Source organism: Camelus dromedarius, chromosome 16 (assembly GCF_036321535.1).
Source record: "Camelus dromedarius isolate mCamDro1 chromosome 16, mCamDro1.pat, whole genome shotgun sequence".
Lineage (NCBI taxonomy): Eukaryota > Metazoa > Chordata > Mammalia > Artiodactyla > Camelidae > Camelus > Camelus dromedarius.
The window spans coordinates 12,407,083-12,427,541 of NC_087451.1; the positions used below are offsets into that span (position 1 = coordinate 12,407,083).

The 20,459-nt window shown below is 33.6% G+C and overlaps 1 protein-coding gene across 2 annotated transcripts in view; it reads left to right on the top strand.

Moving 5' to 3' along the window:
* MED13 (mediator complex subunit 13) overlaps positions 1-20,459 on the top strand; it is an 83,523-nt gene that overhangs the window by 55,012 nt on the left and 8,052 nt on the right. For both annotated transcript variants that reach the window (XM_031468021.2, XM_064494991.1), the window contains 11 exons: positions 6,152-6,313; positions 9,102-9,325; positions 10,831-11,020; positions 11,997-12,459; positions 13,705-13,924; positions 14,548-14,739; positions 14,896-15,119; positions 16,956-17,098; positions 17,587-17,745; positions 17,864-18,049; positions 19,757-19,905. In XM_031468021.2, coding sequence (XP_031323881.1) covers positions 6,152-6,313; positions 9,102-9,325; positions 10,831-11,020; positions 11,997-12,459; positions 13,705-13,924; positions 14,548-14,739; positions 14,896-15,119; positions 16,956-17,098; positions 17,587-17,745; positions 17,864-18,049; positions 19,757-19,905 — 2,312 coding nt within the window. The remainder of the gene's footprint in view (positions 1-6,151; positions 6,314-9,101; positions 9,326-10,830; positions 11,021-11,996; positions 12,460-13,704; positions 13,925-14,547; positions 14,740-14,895; positions 15,120-16,955; positions 17,099-17,586; positions 17,746-17,863; positions 18,050-19,756; positions 19,906-20,459) is intronic.

Consider the following 20,459-nt stretch of genomic DNA (forward strand, 5'->3'; position numbering starts at 1 on the left):
TTCCTGCCCTTTTTGAATCTGTAAGACTCAAAATAATAAATGAAAAATAAGTAATTATAATAGTGTCAGAAACTGACAAGTGTTTTGAAGGAAAGGGAGGGTAAACAAGTGGAAGAAGACAAGAATGTGCTACATTAGATGTATGTTTAGAGAATCTGTTACTGAGGGACAGCATTTGAGCAAAGGCCTACATAAAGTAGAGGCATGTGAGCTGTGTGGCTAAATGAAAGAAGAGCGTTTTCAGACAGTGTAAAGACCATGAGGGAGTAGTATATTTAATGTATTTGAGGAACAGTAAGGAGGCCCTGTTGCTGGAAGGAATTGGGTGATGAGGAGACTGGTAGGAGATGAAGTCTAGGAGGTGACTGAGCACCAAAATCACATAGGGTCTTATGGACTATGTGAGTAAGACCTTTATAGTTCATTCTAAAAGTGATGGGAAGCTATATTTGAGCAGGGAAGTAACATGATCTTTTTACTATTTAGTTTTTTAAAAGATCACATGAGCTATTGCAGGTGGTGAAGGTGAGAGTAGAAGCAGATCAGTTAGGAGGCAGTTACAGTAGTTCAGGTGAAAAGTGATAGTAGCTTTGACAAGATTGGAAGCAACAGAGATGTGAGGAGTAGAGGCCTAGGCATATTTGGGAAATAGAACCTACAGGATTTGCTGACACAAGAAAAGATAAGGCATCAGGGATAGCTTAAGCAACTGGATGAATGATGGTGCTAATTATAGAAGCGGGGAACATTGGAAGAGAATGTCAAGTACATATTTGGAGATAAGAGTTTAAAATTCGGAGGAGTGGTTGGGGCTAAAGATTAAAATTTTGTGTGTGTGAGTTATTAGTATTTAAAATGATAGAGCTGGATGAAATAAGCCAGAGGATGACTGTGGATAGAGAAGTCCAAAGATGGAACTGACATTTAGAGATGGGGAAGAAGAGGAGGATCTAGGTTAGGAAACTAAAGAGGTAGGGGGAAAAACCAAGAGAGTATGGTGTCCTGCAAGCCAAGTATAGAAAATGTTTGAAGGAGAGAATGATCATCAATGTCAAATACTTGTGTATAGTTATTAAAGATCTAATGATTTAATCCATGTGCAGTGCTTAACACAATGCTTGACGCATAGTACTGAATTAATATAAGCTGCTATTATTATTATTAAAATAATCAATTAGGTATTTTTCTTTTAGGCACAGCTACTGGAAAACTTAAACTTTTAAAAAGATGTCTCAGTATACCACTGATTAACTTTTTAGACTTTTGGTAATTATCCATAAAGTTAGCCTCCTTCAAAATGTGATTTTTGTTAAGAATTAATGTTCTTAGGTAATATATGCCATTTAATAATGTTGATTTGATCCTTATGTCATCTGCTAATCTGGTCATTTTTTTTGACACATGTGCAAAACAATGTGCTTGGTATTCTGAGAGATACGAAGATACCGTGCATTTAAATTATACATAGACTACTTGGAGAACTAAAACTGTAATGCAGGGTTGAAGTAAAAATACTCTAAATGCCCACTGACAGAAGAATGGATAATAATTATGATAGTACAGGTGGCATGTGCTCTAAAAATGAATAAAACTATATATAACAAATATGTGACTCTTAGTAATAGTATTGAGGGGTGGGAGAGGGAACAAGTTCCAGATTTTGTGTAGTAAGATTTTTTTTTTTTTATAAAATTCTAGAACAGGCAAAACTAAATGTATTTTTTAGATGCACATCAGGATAGTGGTTAATTCTTAAAAGCTGAGAGATAGGATAGGGAGACGCACTTAATAGGATTGTTCGGGTAATATTGTAGTTCTTGGGTAATGAGGTCATAGTTGTTTATTATATTATCATTAAAGACAGTTTGTGAAATAAGATAGGGCAATGCATGGACCAGTGGTTAAATTTTTTCATGGTACAGTTTGATGATTCACCAAACTCACTGTATTCAAGGATCAAGTTTTTAAAGAGAAAGGTGTAAGTAAATGTCAAAGATATTCAAACAGAGGGCAAGATTATTTTCAACCATAGGTAGGACCACAGACCGTGGAGCCAGACTACTTGAGTTTGAAACATGGCTCCGTTGCTGTATACTGTGTGACCTTGGGGAAGTTATCTAACCTCTATGTGTCTCAGTTTCTTAAAATAGAGTCAATAATAGTATTTACCTCATACATTGTTGAGAGGGGCAAGTGAGCTGATACGTATAAAACAGAGATCAATGCCTGGCACAAAGTGAGAACGCAAATGTTAGCAGTAGTAATAGTAGTAGCATTAGCAGCAGCAGCAGCATTAGTGGTACTCTTTATTTTTAAGAACCAACCCATCTTGAAATTTCTCATCACAAGAAATTTTTGTAGCATGTATGGAAATGGATGTTAACTGGACTTACTGTGGTGATCATTTTGCAGTATATACAAATATCAAATCACTACTTTGTATACCTGAAACTAATATAATCTGTCAATTACACCTCAAAAAAAAAAAAAAAAGAACTGACTTATTGCCAAGTAATAGAAAATATTGAATATTATCTTGTGTACTTTTTTTGTATAACAGCAAACATTGATGTAAACAGATAACTCTGCAGCCATAAAGATGAATTTCATCCTAAGAACTTATATTGAGAAAATAATTCAAAACAAACAAAAAAGAGAAATGGCTTTACATTTCAATTTAAAATTTCAATATAAAAACAAATTGATGGTATAAACTTCCCTAAATGTGCAGTATTAGAATACTTTCCATTAAATTATAGCAACATCATGAAATAGTAGCAAGCTCCTGCATTAGAATCTTTGCCCTGATTGTTTCCTCTGCCTGAGACATTCTTCCTCTAGGTATTTACATGGGTGACTCATCTCCTTTAAATCTTGTGAGAAGTCATTTTCTCAGTGTAAAATTGCAAGCCCCTCTTCATATTCTCCATCCTGCTTCTTCTGCTTTTTTCCATAGTGTTTGCTTATTACCTTCTAATATATTGTATAATTTATTGATTGATTAATTATTGTCTCTCTCACTCCATTAAGTTCACCCCATGAAAGTTCTATGTAATAGAAAGGGTTTTTGTCTTTTTTGTTGATATATCCCCAATACCTAGAGCGGTGCCTGGCATATAGTAGATGTCCAAGGAGGGTTGAAATAATTGTTTGAAGGAATTAAAAGTTTACAAAACTATAGATTATATAATTTAATGGCAATGTTTATTTTTCTCAAGATAGAAAAAGCTTTGTTCTAATGATAAAAAAAAATACATACTTGCTGAAAAGGAAGTTAAGAATCTAGATGGTACAGTAAAGTAGGAGTAAAAATTGCCCCATATTTTTGCCCATCCCCATCATCGCACCACTCCACGATCACTTGTTTTTAAGCAACTTTATTGACATACCATACAGTTCACCCATTTAAAGTGTACAGTTGAATGGTTTTTAGTATTCACAGAGTGTGTAGCCATCATCACAATTATAGAACATTTTCATCACCCTTAAAGAAACCCCATATTTGTTAGCAGTCAATCCCTATTTTCCTCTAACCACTCCCTCCCAGCACTAGGCAACCACCAGAATACTTTCTATTGCTGCAGATTTGCCTCTTTATACATCTCATATAAATAGTATTATACATTATATGGTCTTTTGTGATTGGCTTCTTTCACTTAGCATAATGTTTTCAAGGTTCATCCATGTTACAGCGTGTGTTTAGTACTTCATTTTTTTGCCAAATAATATTCCATTTATGGGCATACCACATTTTATTTACCCATTCATCTGTTGATGGACAGTTGGATTGTTCCCACTATTTGACTATTTTGAATAATAAACTTGTGTACAAGTTTTTGTCTGAACATATGTTTTCATTCCTCTTGGGTAGACTTGATGGGTCATATAACTCCATTTTACCTTTTGAGGAACTGCCAGACTGTTTTCCAAAGCAGTTGCACCATTTTACATTCCGACTTGGAATGTGAGGCTTCCACTTTCTCTACATCTTCATTAACACTTGTCATTGTGTGTGTGTGTGTGTGTGTGTGCGTGCGCGCGCGTGCTTCATACTCATCCTGTTGGATGTGAAATGTTATCTCATTGTGGCTTTGATTTGCATTTCCCATATGACTGATGATTTTGAGCATGTGCTTATTGTCCATTTGTATGTCTTCTTTGGAGAAATGTCTTTTCAGATGGATCCTTTGCCCATTTTTTAATTGGGTTTTTGTATTTTCATTACTGAGATAGAGTGTTGTTTGTATCTCTTGGATACAAGTCCCTTATCTTGTATGATTTGCACATGTTTTCTCCTGTTCTCTGGGTCGTCTTTTCACTTTCTTGATATGTCATTTGAAGGAGAAAAGTTTTAAATTTTGATGAAGTTCAGTGTACTATTCTCCTTTGTTGCTTATACTTTTGGTGTCATATCTAAAAAGGCTTTACCTAATCTTAAATCATGAAAATTTACTTCTGTGTTTTTTTTCTGAGAGTTTTATCATTTTAGGACTTACATTTAGGTTTATAGTCCATTCTGAATTAACTTTTTGTATATAATGTAAGGAAGGGGTCCAACTTCATTCTTTTGTAGTGAATATTCAGTTACCCTAAAACCATTTGTTGAAAAGATTCTTTCCTCACTAAGTTGTCTTGGCATGTTTGTCAAAAATCAGTTGACCATAAATGTGAGGTTTTATTTCTGGACATTTACTTCTGTTCTATTGATCTATATGTCTGTCCTTCATAATCACTTTTAAAAATCATTATATATTCTAAAAACCATTGCTTTCTGACCAGTTCTCAGCTTAGAGACCTGGTACTTGTCATAATGTGTGATTATATTCTTTTTCATGTCAGTCTCCCACACAAGATTATAAAATCCCTGAAGATATGAGTAAGAATTGATTTACACAGTGTTCTTAACAGCTAGCAAAATTCCTGACCCATAGTGGGTCTTCAGGATTTTTTTTTTTTTTAAGAATGAAAGAGTATCTATGAGAAATCTGAGTTAAAATCAAAATACAGATGTCTGAACTTCACCCAAATCAGAATTTCTCAGGGTAAGCTCTGTAGTTACATGTTTTTTAAAAGTTTCCAGTTTGATTATGGTAGGCAACCTTAGCCAATGAAAACTTTTTCTAGATTTTGTTTTATGTAAATATTCACATATGAATACACATAGTTCTATTTATGTAAAATATTTTCCATCGATTGTTTTATAACCTTTTTTAAAATTTACTAGTGTCATAGTCATTAGTCCATTTCAGTTAGCTCTGTTACCACTTTTAATGGCTATGTAGTATTCTATTATATATAATAGTTTATTTAAACATATAATAAGCAGTATATATGAAATTAAATTGTTTCTGATTCTATACACTATTTAGATATAAGGAATTAAAACCAGAATAATAAATTAGGCAGTAAGTTGAATGATTTAATGTAGCAGAATATTCAAACAGTCTCTGTGATACAACTGAACCATACTAGGGGGGACAGATTAATTATATCAGTAATATTTTGTGATTTGTTTTTAAAAAAGCCATTTGACATGTAAGAACACCACCTTTTATATCCATTCTGATAGTCGGTCAGCAATGCAAGTCATTTCTGCATTGCAAGTTGTATGTTTCAGAGTTGTAACAGACTACTGTTTTTCACAAATTAAACTTTAATCATTATAACCAGTCTTATCTGGTCATTTTACCAAAGTGATGTTAATTGAGTTTCATAATTTATATGAATTTATAGCTCATTTCTGTGTGAGACGGAGTTCTTTCAGGTAAGATACCTATAAGCACCAAAAAATAACCAGAATAAATGCAAAAAAAATTTTTTGGATTAATTTATAAATTGGTTAATGAGCTAATGAATCACTTTTTTATGGAGATGAGTTATAATAACTTTTTATTATATTTCTTCTTGGTTTTAAATGTCTAGAAAACTCATTTCTATAGATCATTTTAGATAGAACTTAATATAGTTCTGTACATAGGCAGATGCTTAATCTGGGGTGAAGAGCTGAACTTCCCTAGATACATTTCTTTTTTTTTTTATTGAAGTATAGTTAATTTACAATGGTTTGTTACATTTCTTTTTAAAATTTTTTTGTGAGTTGACAAAAGCATTTGTTATTCTTTTTTTTTTTTTTTTATCTAAATGGTTGTAGATGTGAGTATGCAGTGCTCACAGGATATACTTCGAATGCTCCTATCTCTTCAGCCAGTTCTTCAGGATGCTATTCAGAAAAAAAGAACAGTAAGGCCTTGGGGAGTTCAAGGTCCTCTCACTTGGCAACAATTTCATAAAATGGCTGGCCGAGGCTCTTATGGTAAGTAATTTGTAGTAATGTGTATGGGCTTATTTTATTTGAGTTCTCAGTTTCTTTTGCTCAACTTTAATAAGCACGTTTATCTTCCTTAAATGTTTTTGTGGCATACGCTTGACTTAAATCTAGCGTGGTCAATCCTAGCCTTTTCTTATTTTGAACATTTTCAACATTTAATTTACTAGGTTCTCCAGCTATACTTCAGAAAGAACAGCTTGACTTAGATTTGTTTTTACATGTTATATTGACCAGTAAGATCTTACGTGGAGGAAGAATCACATGGCCAGAAATTTTAAAAAAGACTGAAACACTACTCTTGTTGTAAATTATCATTTTACAAAACTGAATGAAAAATGGGGTACAAAGTAGAGAGGAATAGTAGTGATAAAAGGCTCCAAGGTCTTCACTGAAAAAAACAAAAAACAAATTACCAGTCGTGACAAGAGCAGCAAGTGAATTATCTCAATATAGTACACAGCAGACTTATGGTCTGTAATGGAAAGAACATTCAAAATGCTTGAACTATGTATTGAAGATTTTCTCTGAAAGGTGGGGTGTAATTGGAACTTTTGAAAAATATTTGGAATAACAGTTCTTAACATTGAAATCCTTGACTTTTGTGCATGGTTTTAGAATGCATTATATTCAGAAGTAGCAGATTCTCGCTTTTTTTCTTTCATCCTTCTATTAATGGCTAAATTATTTTTTTTTTATCCTTGCAGTTTTTCTTTACTTGCCCACAATTCATGTGGCATTGTGCAATTCATTTTATAGCATTTCACTGATTATCATAACAGTCTCCCCCAAAGGGCCAAATTACACAGATAAGGAAACCATTAATTGGTGAGATGACCTGTATCAGGTCACACAGCCCGTCAAATGGTAGGATGAGACTCAAACCCAGGTCTACTCTTTTGACCTCAGTACCTACTGGAAAGAATTTCAGGCCCTGGCAGGCTGGAGGGACAGATACTTTTGATTTGGTTGATCTTTTGGCTTTTGTCACTATTTGCTGGCTTTTGTTCACTGCTTTAAGTCTAGCCCTGAGGCAAACTAACTTTCAGCTGGATCTGAACCAGGGCTGCTACACTAATGAAGAGATAGACATTGATTTTGAACCAAGAATTCTTAGGGTTGATAACCTTTATTTGTTGAAATCATCTAAGTGGAGTATACTTGTGTCATCCCCCCATAATAATCCTGTGCAGGGCAGACAGCTACATTCTGAAATTTGGAAACAAGTTTTAAAATGGGCTGAAGGTTACTAAAAGTTGAGTCTTGATTTCTACTCATCATTTTTTTTCTCTGTTACTTAACTACTTACTAGTAGTTTTAACATTTTTTTTAAAACCAAAACAGTTGACATGCAAGAATTTTGTACTTTACTGATCAGTCCGTATGGAGCTTTTTTAAAAATACCTGAATATATTTCACTGTTCTTTACATATGAAGTTTTACCAGTCCACTGTTTATGGGCATAAGGATTGTTGGCATCATTATCATTACAACATTTTCTGTAATGAACAAAAATCCCTGGCTTAAATCATATGTGTATATTTTTAAAATATTACCAAATTACTCTCTAAACTATCAATTTAAACTCACACCAGTGAAATGTATGTTTCCCCAAACCCTTGCCATTAGGGTGCTGAGTAGAGGTGAAAATGGTTATTTCATTATAGTTTGAGAAGTAGAATCATATAGACTGCGACGGTGGATTTCAGTAGATTTCCTGGGTTCTGATTCCACCTGTGCCACTTGTGTGATACTGAACAAGTTGCTTAACTTCTCCGTTTCTGCTTTCTCATCTCTTAAAGTGAGGTTAATATTAGTGTCTGCCTCATCTTTTTTGTGAGGATTAAATGAGTTAATGTATGTAAAGATACCTGAACATTATCTAGCACATAGTAAATTTTATAATTGTTTGCTATTAATTAAATGATTGAACATCTTTATGTATAAGAGGTATTTCTGTTTCTGTGAACTTTGCTCATATCCTTTACCCATTTTTCTGTTAGGATGTTGATAGTTTTCTCATGGATTTATAGGTCTCCTTTATATGGTAAGGAAATGAACGTTTTGTCATGTGTTGCAGATTTTCATTTTCCAATGTGTAGTTAATTGTTGGATTTGTTTATAGTGTTTTTTTATGCCAAAATTTTAAATATCTATTGTTAGATTAATTAATTTTTAAATGGACAGATTTTGTGTTATGCTTGAAAAGACTTTTCCCAGTCCAAATTTAATTTATTTTAATTTTTTGTTGTTTTATTTTTCCCCTGGCCAGATTTATTAAAAATAAAATGGTGATATAGGTAAAGGGGATTAAGAGGTATACACTTCCAGCTATAAAATAAATGTCATGGGGATGTAATGTACACATAGGGAATGTAGTCAATAATATTGTAACAACTTTGTATGGTGACAAATGGCAACTGGCTTATTGCAGTGATTATTTCATAATGTATAAAGATATCAAATCACTATGTTGTACACCTGAAACTAATATAATTAAGAAAAAATTCCTCTCCCATATTTTCTTTTGTACTAATAAGTTTTTGTTCAAGTTACTGTTTTTACATTTAAGTGAAGGGGTAAGTCATGTGTTTTATGAAGATTCTTTAGCAAATTCCTTACTGGAAGAGCCTCAATCACTGGCTTTTAGGTATTTTTGCCTTCAGTCAAATATTTTTTTTACTACTACTACTGACTTCAGTAACTCTTGAAATTTAAATAAGAAGACATACTCCTCTTTTAAATGTTTTCTTAAAATATGTTGTTTCTTATCTAGGAACTGATGAATCCCCAGAACCACTGCCAATCCCCACGTTTCTGTTGGGTTATGATTTTGATTTTCTGGTGCTTTCTCCATTTGCTCTCCCTTATTGGGAGAGACTTATGCTGGAACCCTATGGATCTCAACGAGATATAGCCTATGTTGTACTATGTCCAGAAAATGAAGCCTTGTTAAATGGAGCCAAAAGCTTTTTTAGAGATCTTACTGCAATATATGAGGTAGGTTCTTAAAAAGAGATGGCATTTTAAAACTACCTTATGATTTGTATGTTTATATATAAAATGTACTGGACATTTCAGTTGACTGGTAAAGAATAATAATGATGTCAGACTAGATGTTTATTTCTCATACCAGCCAGTTACATTCTTTACAGCTTTGACCCAGACCCTTTGTTAAATGTGTGTGCCATGGGTCACAGTGGAAACTGCCATATTGGGGAAAAAACATTGAGAGCATGTATGTACCATTTAAGATAATCCTTCTCTGAAACAAAGGTAACATTGTTAAATGGCCAGGAAAAAAATTACATTTATAAAAATTCTAGTCATGAGTCTCTAGGACCTCAGTTAATAATGCTAGGTCTCACTTTCCTCATATCTAAAATAAAGCTGTGCTAGATGTCTCTTAAGATCCATCTCATTTCTGAAATTCTTGGCTGATCTTTAAGTTATAATTTTCATGTTGTATCCGTCACTGAGTGCAGTGATTAAAATTTTTAAGTACTCTGGAACATAAAGTCTTCATTGTAAAGTCATCCCTGAGAATCCTCAGGGTATTGGTTTCAGGACCTTCTGCAGATACCAAAACCCATGGATGCACAAGTCTCTTATAAAAAAATGGTATAGTATTTGCATATAACCTGTACACATCCTACCTTATACTATAAGTCATCTTTAGATTTCTTATAATACCTAATGCTGTGTAAATAGTTGCAGATATGGCAAATGCAAGTTTTGTTTTTTTGGAACTTTCCCTTTTGTTGTTGTTGGGAATATTTTTTATTTGTTGTTGATTGAATCCATGGATGTGGAATCCAAGGTTACGAAGAGCCAAGTATCTACCTTTTCCCACAAATGCTTGAAATCTAGTCTTTGAAATTTAATTTATTTTATGAATTGTTAATTTGTGCTAGTTAAGCTCCTCATTATGTCCCATTTAATTACAAGGTTATCTGTACTGTGATTTGTAAAAGTAAGTATTTCCAAAGAATGTTATTTACAACACGAGTCCTACAGAATCTTCCCAGAAAGAAGTTCCATAGTTTAATAGGTTTGGGGAGACATCATTTATCTAGTTACCTTTTAGAGAGTCACTATTCATATTAGATTATTAAAGCCTTTGAAAGTCTTTGAAAGCCTGCAGAATTGGAGGAAGGATTAGATACATGTATTTACATACATGAGTTGGGATAGATACACAACTAAAATGACTGCATGTTTATGTTCACATTTCTATATTCTGCAGGTTTTCATTATTCAGACTACAAGTTCTAGGGCCCTTCTTATTATTTTATTTCATTGGAGATATTTTAATTTTGATTAAAATTTAGTGGATTTCTAATGTAAAAAGACCTATGGCACCATTTCACCCTTGATAATTTTATTCCAAATGCTAACTAAAAATGATAAAGCTTATTTTAAATAACTTAAATGCTTTATTTTATGATATATATTAAAAACTATAATAAACTCAATAATTCTGATTTCTACATGTATATTTATAGTCCTGTCGATTGGGTCAACATAGACCTATTTCTCGACTGTTGACGGATGGAATCATGAGAGTTGGATCTACTGCATCAAAGAAACTATCGGAAAAGTTGGTAGCAGAATGGTTTTCTCAGGCAGCTGATGGTAACAATGAAGCATTTTCTAAACTCAAGCTTTATGCACAAGTCTGCAGATATGACCTAGGTATTAAATTTGTATTTATTGTATAAGGCCACTGTTAGCAAAGTATGACCCAGTCCACCAGCTTTTTGTAAATAGAATTTTAATGGAACACAGTCATGCTCATTTATTTATTTACAAATTATCTGTGGCTATTCATTGTGCTATAAGATCAGAGCTGAGTAGTGTAACAGAGACTGTAACTTGTAAAGCTGAAATACTTACTTTCTGACCATTTCCAGAAAAAGTTTGTTGATCGCTGCAATAGAGATCTCATCAAATAGGAAGAAATTGTGGGTTATAAAAAATTTTGGTGGCTTCTTTAGGGTCTGATGAATTTGTATTTTTATTTAAGTTTCTTAACATTAAGATTCTTGATTTGTTAATGGTTTAGAGATAAAACAACTTGTAATTACCTCTACAACACCAACAAGCAGTTCTTTTTTGGAACTAGGAAAATGATAGCTATTGAAGACTTGTTTTTAACACCCTTGAATTTAAATATCAACGGACTTGCTTTATACTTAATCCAAAGAGACACAGAAACAAAGCATTGAATCTCATTAGACATTCCTATAATTTGAACCCCATGGTAACATTCATCCATTTTATATTTAATTAGCTCCCAATATAGTCTGTATTTATTCACTTTGTGACTTAGGATATCTTTGAATGGTTTTATGAAAATTTGCTAGGTACTGTTATTTCCATTTAATTAATTATACCCAGGAAATAGAACTTGATTATATTTTCATGGAAACCATTTCTTTATTTTGTATGAAAATACTGGCTTACTTTTTCAATTCCATTTAAAATTTGTTTCTGAAGTTTCTAGGGGAAATAGAAAGCTAGTATCTGCTGTACTGTTAGCAAGCAACTTAGGGGAGGGAAATTACCAAAAAAGTATCAACTAGATATTATTATTTATATATTAGAGTAAATAAAGAACCACCCAGTGAAATAAAGAATTAAATATCCTGCCTGTTTTTATTATCTTTAGGTCCTTATCTTGCTTCCCAGCCATTGGACAGCTCTCTACTTTCCCAGCCAAATTTAGTTGCCCCTACAAGTCAGTCTTTGATTACTCCATCTCAGATGACAAATACTGGAAATGCTAATACTCCATCTGCCAGCATAGCATCTGCAGCAAACAGCACTATGACAGTGACTTCAGGTGTTGCCATGTCTTCTTCAGTTGCCACAGCTAATTCAACTTTGACCACAACTTCAACTTCATCTTCATCATCCTCCAGCTTGAATAGTGGAGTATCATCAAATAAACTACCTTCATTTCCACCCTTTGGCAGCATGAACAGTAGTGCTGCAGGGTCCATGTCTACACAAGCGAGTACAGTTCAGAATGGCCAGCTAGGAGGGCAACCGTCATCAGCTCTACAGACACCTGGGATTTCTGGAGAGTCATCTTCACTTCCCACTCAGCCACATCCTGATGTGTCTGAAAGGTATATTTAAGTATACTAATCTTTAAAGAAATATAAATACATGATTTATTTATAAATAAAAACTTATGTTCTTGTATAAATAAGAACATAAAGAGCTTTTTGATCTTATCTTTAAATTTTCAGTTTGTATAATGTTGAATTTTTTACCTATAAAATTATAATGAAGATTCTTCATGAAGTCTTTATATAGAATCCTTTATCATAGAATCTCAGAGTGGGAATTTGGACCTTGAAAACCATTTAGTCCAACTGTCCTTTGAAGTTTCAGTCTGTTCTGTGACATAACTGTCAAGTAGATTTGCCTATGCGAATCACTTCAGTGATTTAGAAGTCACTATTGAATGAGCCTGTTAAGAGGCATAAGAATCATACCAAGATTTGAATCTCAGCTCTGTCAGTTACTGGCTGTGTCATTTTAGGAAAGTTATCTAACATTTTTTGAGCATGTTTTCTTATGTATAAAATGGGAGCAGTAGGATATAATGTACATTACACACTTTACAGAGTGCTTTCAAACACTTGAGTTATTTATAATGACAACAGGACAGCTCATTTTATTCCTTTTATGAATTTTGATTTATAGGTTAAGTTAGCCTGAGGTTGGTTATATCTGTCAGCTACATGGATGCAGCTTTGCCCATAGTTATATTCATTTATGCGATTAAAAACAAACTGTTAATACCCAGCTAGATCCATCCATCTTGAACATCTAAATAGATTTGGACTTTAAAAAAATCCTATTACTGTCAAAGAATGAAGCTTATGCACCATGAAGTTATGAAGTAGGAAATGAATGTGTATATTCTAAAAATTTAGTAGAACATTGACTAAGTCTGGAAAACTGGTTTCTTTCTGGTCTAGCTCTGCTTCTAGTCAGCTTTGTTGTCTTGGACAGCTCATTTACCTTATCTTTGTCTCAGTTTTTTCACATAAGCACTAAGCTCTTTAAAGTTTCTGATACTCTGTGGTTTTAAGGATTCTGTTTCTTTTTTAATGCAAGACCTCTTAACGCGGAGGGTGGTTGTACACCATGAAATTGTGAATGTTTATGGTTCTCTTGGAAGACAAAGATATCCATTCCCTTTCTCTTTGGAGAGAAAGATGAGGTTCTCAACCACCTTCTCCCCCTGCTCCACTAACAAAAGAAAAAAGATGGAGACGGTGTTAAGAACCTGCGTTGATGCTATTTCAAGAAGGTACAGCACAACTTTTTTCTAACTGTTTTATTTTTACTTTTAATTTTAGCACAATGGATCGGGATAAAGTGGGCATCCCCACAGATGGTGATTCACATGCAATCACTTATCCACCTGCAATTGTTGTTTATATAATTGATCCTTTTACATATGAAAATAAAGATGAGAGCACTAATTCTTCTAATGTATGGACTTTGGGGTTACTTCGATGCTTTCTAGAAATGGTCCAGACTCTGCCTCCTCATATTAAGAGTACTGTTTCTGTACAGGTAAGAATGATAAATATTACAAGTTAAATTTATACAATACAGTTTGATGTTGACAGAAGTTGCAAGGATACAATTCTAGGTCTCAGCTGATTTTCTAAAAGTCAAGTTCTATCTTACTGGTTTTATTTTAAGTGATATTATAATCTTAAGAGAGTTTTTAAAAGATAAAAAAATGCATTAAGTACGTTAAATGTCTCCCCTCTGTTACTTTTATAAACTAATTTTTAAATTTATAAGCTTAAATAGGAAAATTGAGCATGGTCCTATATAAGCTAGAGTTCTAAATAAGACAAGTTGCAAGTAAAAGTAGAAGCTACCCCATATTAAGTTATTTGCAGAGTTTGAATTGTTTCTTTATAGACTACAACAATTAATTCTGGTTAATGGCAGAATTAATCACCATAACTGCAATATAGAAATGTTTAGAGATTTTTACATAACCCTTTAGTAAATGGACTATTAAAAATCTACATAATAGATAAAAAATATAATTCATTAGATTATCAATTTAATTAGGGTTTGTTTAAATTTTCTCATAAAAGTTCTTAGAGTTTTAGACCCACAGTCCTTTTTATTCTCTTGTTGAAAATTTAACATCTGTAATATTTGCCTATGATTCTTAGATTGTTCCTTGTCAGTACCTGTTGCAACCTGTGAAGCATGAAGATAGACAAATCTATACCCAGCATTTAAAATCCCTGGCTTTTTCGGCCTTTACTCAGTGTCGGAGACCACTTCCAACATCAACCAATGTGAAAACATTGACTGGTTTTGGTCCAGGTTTAGCCATGGAAACTGCTCTTAAAAGTCCTGATGTAAGTATGTTTTCCATGACCAAAGTTATTGAATAACTAAATTTTATGATTTTATGCAAAACTAAGAGCAGTTCTATGTTTAGCTCTCATATTCCAATTATCTTATGAGTAGAGATAATATATCTCATTTTCAATAAAAGATTTTGTATCTTACAGAGACCAGAGTGTATTCGACTTTATACACCACCTTTTATTCTGGCTCCAGTGAAGGATAAACAGACAGAGCTAGGAGAAACATTTGGAGAAGCTGGACAGAAGTATAATGTTCTTTTCGTGGGCTACTGTTTATCACATGATCAAAGATGGATTCTTGCATCTTGCACAGATCTATATGGAGAACTTTTAGAAACTTGTATCATTAACATTGATGTCCCAAATAGGTACTTTATTTCCTTAAATGTATTATTATACCATCCCATTAAAAAAGTTCATGCATACATTATGTTTGATTTTTATTGAATAGAAAACAGTTTGGAAGGTTATATTCATTAAAATATTAAGTCTTGGAATTGTGGGTGCTTTTCACTTCTTTTGTAGTGAATATTTATATTGTATCATTTAAGAGAATTAAAAATAATTAATCTCTGTTACATACACAAAAGAGATTAAAGTCCCCAAATTCTATGTAATAAACCTTGAGGTAATGATTTTAGTCTAACAGATTTTGAAACATGGAACTAGAAAGCCCTCTGCAAATTAAAATATATTAATTTTATATATTTTACTATCCCAGAACACTTACTTTTCTCAAGTACTATCTAAGATATAGTCCCTAATTAACTGAGTGAGTTAACTTCCTTTACTAAAATTGTTGACTGAAAATTTTACCATTTAAATGTTGGAGTGTCTTCTGAAAATGGTGACCTTTTCAGAATTCTTCTTGATAGTAGTTAGATATCATGACCATTTATTTCTGAAACTATAACTAATAGGTCACAACAGGTGAGCCTTATATTGAGTTACCACTTAATAGACACTGCTAATAACATGTTTCAGGGCTGGTGAACACTGCCTAAGAGAACCTGAAAGGCTTCTACTTTCAATATTAAGATTTAGTTCTGTCTTTTATTTTATTACATAATAAATGTTCTGTTCTTTTAAGTTCAGAAATTGGTTACATGTAGAAATATTTAATGATTATTAGATTATAGTGATGCTGAAGAAACCGAATATAGAAACACTGATTTTACATTATCGATTATAAAGATTTATTGACTATTTTATAAACCTTTAGAGCATTACTTCCTATCTTACTTCCTTGACATAATTTTGATTTTTAAAAAGTGGGATAGTTGTGCTAATTAAGCAAGCTTTGGAAAGAGTATACTTATGTGTGAAGAATGAGAAAGAGGATAGACAAAGAATACTACTACCTTTCCTGTACAAAGATAGTATCGCCAGATAGTATCGCCATTTTACTGAAAGTAGAAGTAAGATGATGGTTAAGAGATTTCAAATCCCAATTCTGCTACTCGCTGGCTGTGTGATCTTGAAGAAAATTACTTTATCCAACTGAGCTATAGCTTGCTTCTCTGTAAAATTAAGAGGATAATTTTATCTGCCTCATAAGGTTGTTAGGATGAAATGAGGTATTACATGTAAATTGTTTGGGCATAGTGCTTGGTACATAGTAAGTACTCAATAATTGGTAGCTCCTGTTGCTCAGCCATCGAGTGCTCATTTTATGTACTTGCCTAATAAAGGACATACATGCAGAAAACACAGCAGTGTCATTTGTTCTGAGAAGTGTGGGGGGTTTTTGTCGATATTCTTCAATTTAAAGCATAGAGCAAGGGTTGGCATACTACAACCCATGGGCCAAATATGGCCACGCTCATTTGTTTACCTCTTGTCTATGGCTGCTTTCATGCTGCAGCAGCAGAGTTGAATTGTTGAAGAATTCTTGATAATCCTGCAAGGCTTACACTGTTGGCCATTTAAAGAAAAAGTATGCCAATCTCTGGTGTAGAACAGTGTCTCTGGTGAATTTTGGTGGTTTGTGGACAATTTTTTAAGTATATATTTTAACTTGTATTTTTAAAAACTGCGAACTAGCATGCCAAACCTGTGATTTTATAAATATTCTTGCTTAGGACTTGTGTAAAATATAGCAAGCATTAAAATGAAGGAACCAGTTTTTCACAAATTTGAGCTCTTTCGAATGTCATTATATGAATTTTAGACATATTTATGACTGTCTCTATTCCAAATAATAGGGCTCGTCGGAAAAAGGGATCTGCTAGAAGATTAGGTCTACAGAAACTTTGGGAGTGGTGCTTAGGACTTGTACAAATGAGTTCATTACCCTGGAGAGTTGTAATTGGCCGTCTAGGAAGAATTGGTCATGGAGAATTGAAAGGTAAAATTGTACTTTTATTATTTAATTCTTAAATTTCTGTCTTCTGTTAATTCATGTACTATATCCAGATCACAGCTAGCTATAGGTACTGAATAAAATGCAAAGGTTCTAAAAAAAACTAGAATTTTGTTTTGTTTTTAAAGAGGAACCACATACGTCTAGGCTACAAATGGCTTAATTCAAATTTTAAAAGAACATATTACAACTTTGTATCAGTGTTTACTTATCAATCCTATTTGTCATCCTCCATTTTTTTCTCCTTTCTGCTTATTATTCAAATCATTCTTTGTTCAACAGATACTAATTGATACTGACATACATTAAAGTTAGGGGGATAAAGGATTTTGAGTAACATCAGCAATAAGAGATTTTTTACTTATTTGAGGACTATATTAATTTTAAAACCATTTTGTTTTAACTTTGGTTCTACAGGGTGTTAACAATGCTGTTACTTTGGATTTTTTTTTTTAAACTGTTGGTACCCACAGATTGGAGCTGTTTGCTGAGTCGTCGAAACTTGCAGTCTCTAAGTAAAAGGCTTAAAGACATGTGTAGAATGTGTGGTATATCTGCTGCCGACTCTCCCAGCATTCTCAGTGCTTGCTTGGTAGCAATGGAACCCCAAGGCTCTTTTGTTATTATGCCAGGTTAGCTATCTTTAGTTTATATCAGATTTAATTCTTTATGCATTTAAGTTTCTAAGTATTATGTAAAATCGATTCCTCATTTATTAAAAGAAAAAAATACCTTTCATCTTCTTTTCAGATTCTGTGTCAACTGGTTCTGTATTCGGAAGAAGCACGACTCTAAACATGCAGACGTCTCAGCTAAATACCCCACAGGATACATCATGTACTCATATACTTGTGTTCCCTACTTCTGCTTCTGTGCAAGTAGCTTCAGCTACTTATACCACTGAAAATTTGGACTTAGCTTTCAATCCCAACAATGGTAGGTGAATTGTTCATAAAGGTTTGCAAATTTAAAATAAACCTTGATGATTGTGGTTGATTACAGGCTGAGTAATGACTCCCAAAACATCTATGTCCTGTGAACGTTCCTGAAACCTGTGAGTGTTGCCTTATATGGCAAAAGCAAAACCAAAAAAACCTTTGCATTTGTGATGAAGTTAAGGATCCTGAGATGGAGTGATTATCCTGGGTTATGCCAGGTTATGCTATCATCTGTGTCCTTATAAGAGGGAGACAAAGGGCAGTTGGACTAGACACAGAAGAGGAGAAGGCCATGTGATGGAAACAGAGGGAAGCAAAGTCAGAGAGAAATGACTATGCTGATGACTTTGAAGAAGAGGTCATGAGGCAAGGATTACAGTTCTAGCTGCTGGCAAAGACAAGGAAACAGATTTCCCCTTGAGCCTCCAGAGAGAGCATAGCCTTGCCAGTACCTTGATTTTTGGCCTAATGACTAGCTCTTCGTTTTCAACTCAGTAAATCTGATTTGGGACTTTTGGCCTCCAGAACTGTCAGAGAATAATGTATGTTGTTTCAAATCAACAAGTTTGTGGTAATTTGTTACAGTGGCAACAGTACAACCATTCTTATACTTTGTTGATATCAGAGCTGGTGCTATGAATTATTTTATGTGTTTACTTATTTTAAAAGGCAACTTTGATCATAAAATATTTGTACAGGTTTCTGCATATGCTGTTGAGTTACTTGTACCTAAACTTTGCAGATCATTTTATATTCCTTTCTATTTTGATTTGCCAAAATAATACAGTAATCTACAAATTGCCAGAGGAGGGACATAACTTTTCTAGATGAACTTACAGATTGCATTTTACTAGAAGAGAAAATAAGTGATATCCTATTGTTTCTCTGAGTTATTGTAGAAAACGGCACATCTCTAATAAAGGCACAAGTACGGGTATTAATTATTCTCTTTTAGTGTGTTACACAGTAACTTGAATATTTTACTTAATAATAAAGAATTAGGGAATTAGTCACGAATAGTCTCATTTTAAATACATTTTCATTTGCAGTATTTGTATGTTTCCTGTTACTGCTGTAACAAATTACTACATGCTTAGTGGCTTAAAACAACACACATTTATTATCTTAACAGTTCTGGAGTTCAGAAATCCAAAATCAGTCTTACTGGACTATAAAGTCAAGGTGTCTGCAGGGTTATTCTTTCTAGAGACTCTAAGGGAGAATCTATTTCCTTCCCTTTGCCAGCTTCTAGAGACCACATACATCTCTTGCTATGGCCCCTTCTCCCACCTCCAGTGTCAGCAGTTTAGTGTACTCATGTCTTGTCACTGACTCTAACCGTTCTCCCTCCCTCTTATTAGGACCTCTGTGATTACACTGGACCCACCTGGATAATCTTGAATAATCTCCCCCATTTTAAGGTCCTTGGCTTGATCACACCTGCAAAATTCTCTATGGTAACATACTCACAGGTTCCTGGGATTAGGATGTGGACATTTTTGGTGGAGGGATTATTCAGGCTCCTGCATGTTTATTTATGTATAATTGATTATTTGCCTCCTAGCACAGTACTTGGCACATGGTATACACTCAGTAGATGTTGATTAAATTAACTCATTTTGGGTTAAAGTTTATTGTTTTAACCATTTCCTGTAAATGACCATGAGATATGAGAAATGGAATATTTTTTTTTCCTCCTCTATAGATGGAGCAGATGGAATAGGTCTCTTTGATTTATTAGATACAGGAGATGATCTTGACCCTGATATCATTAATATTCTTCCTGCATCTCCAACGGGGTCTCCTGTACATTCTCCAGGATCTCATTACCCCCATGGAGGTGATGCTGGCAAGGTAACCCTGTTATAAAAGTTTAGTTTATCTAAATGTCATTTGTTAATTTAGTAATGGACTTATGTATGAAATAGAACACCTTTTTCCTTGAAAATCAGAAAGAGCAACAGTAGACATCAGTATTTTGAATTGCACATTATTAAGAAGATCTCTAGGTTCTGCTTTCTCTGACTTTGTATTTTCTGAATTACCTGGCATTAGTCCTTCTTTTGTAGTTTTCCTGCCTCTTCACCATTCCCTCTACTCAGGTACAGGATTAGATTATCTGATAATCAGTATATTGCTCTAAGAGCTGGCATTCATATCAGGGCTGTGAAAAGGAACATAAAGGAAATAGTAATTTTCTCATAAGGCCACCACCACCTTTCTTCCCCCACCCTCCCTGTAGTTTCAGAAGTTACGGAAGCAGGCTGTCTTGTTCCTTCTATTTGAACTCAAAACTAATTGGGCTTCATTTGAACAACATTTTTTGAATGAAATTTTATGTAGTGTTTATTTGATTATTATATGTACATTTAGAACCTGCCTTTTTAAAATAAAGAAGGATCTTTGTC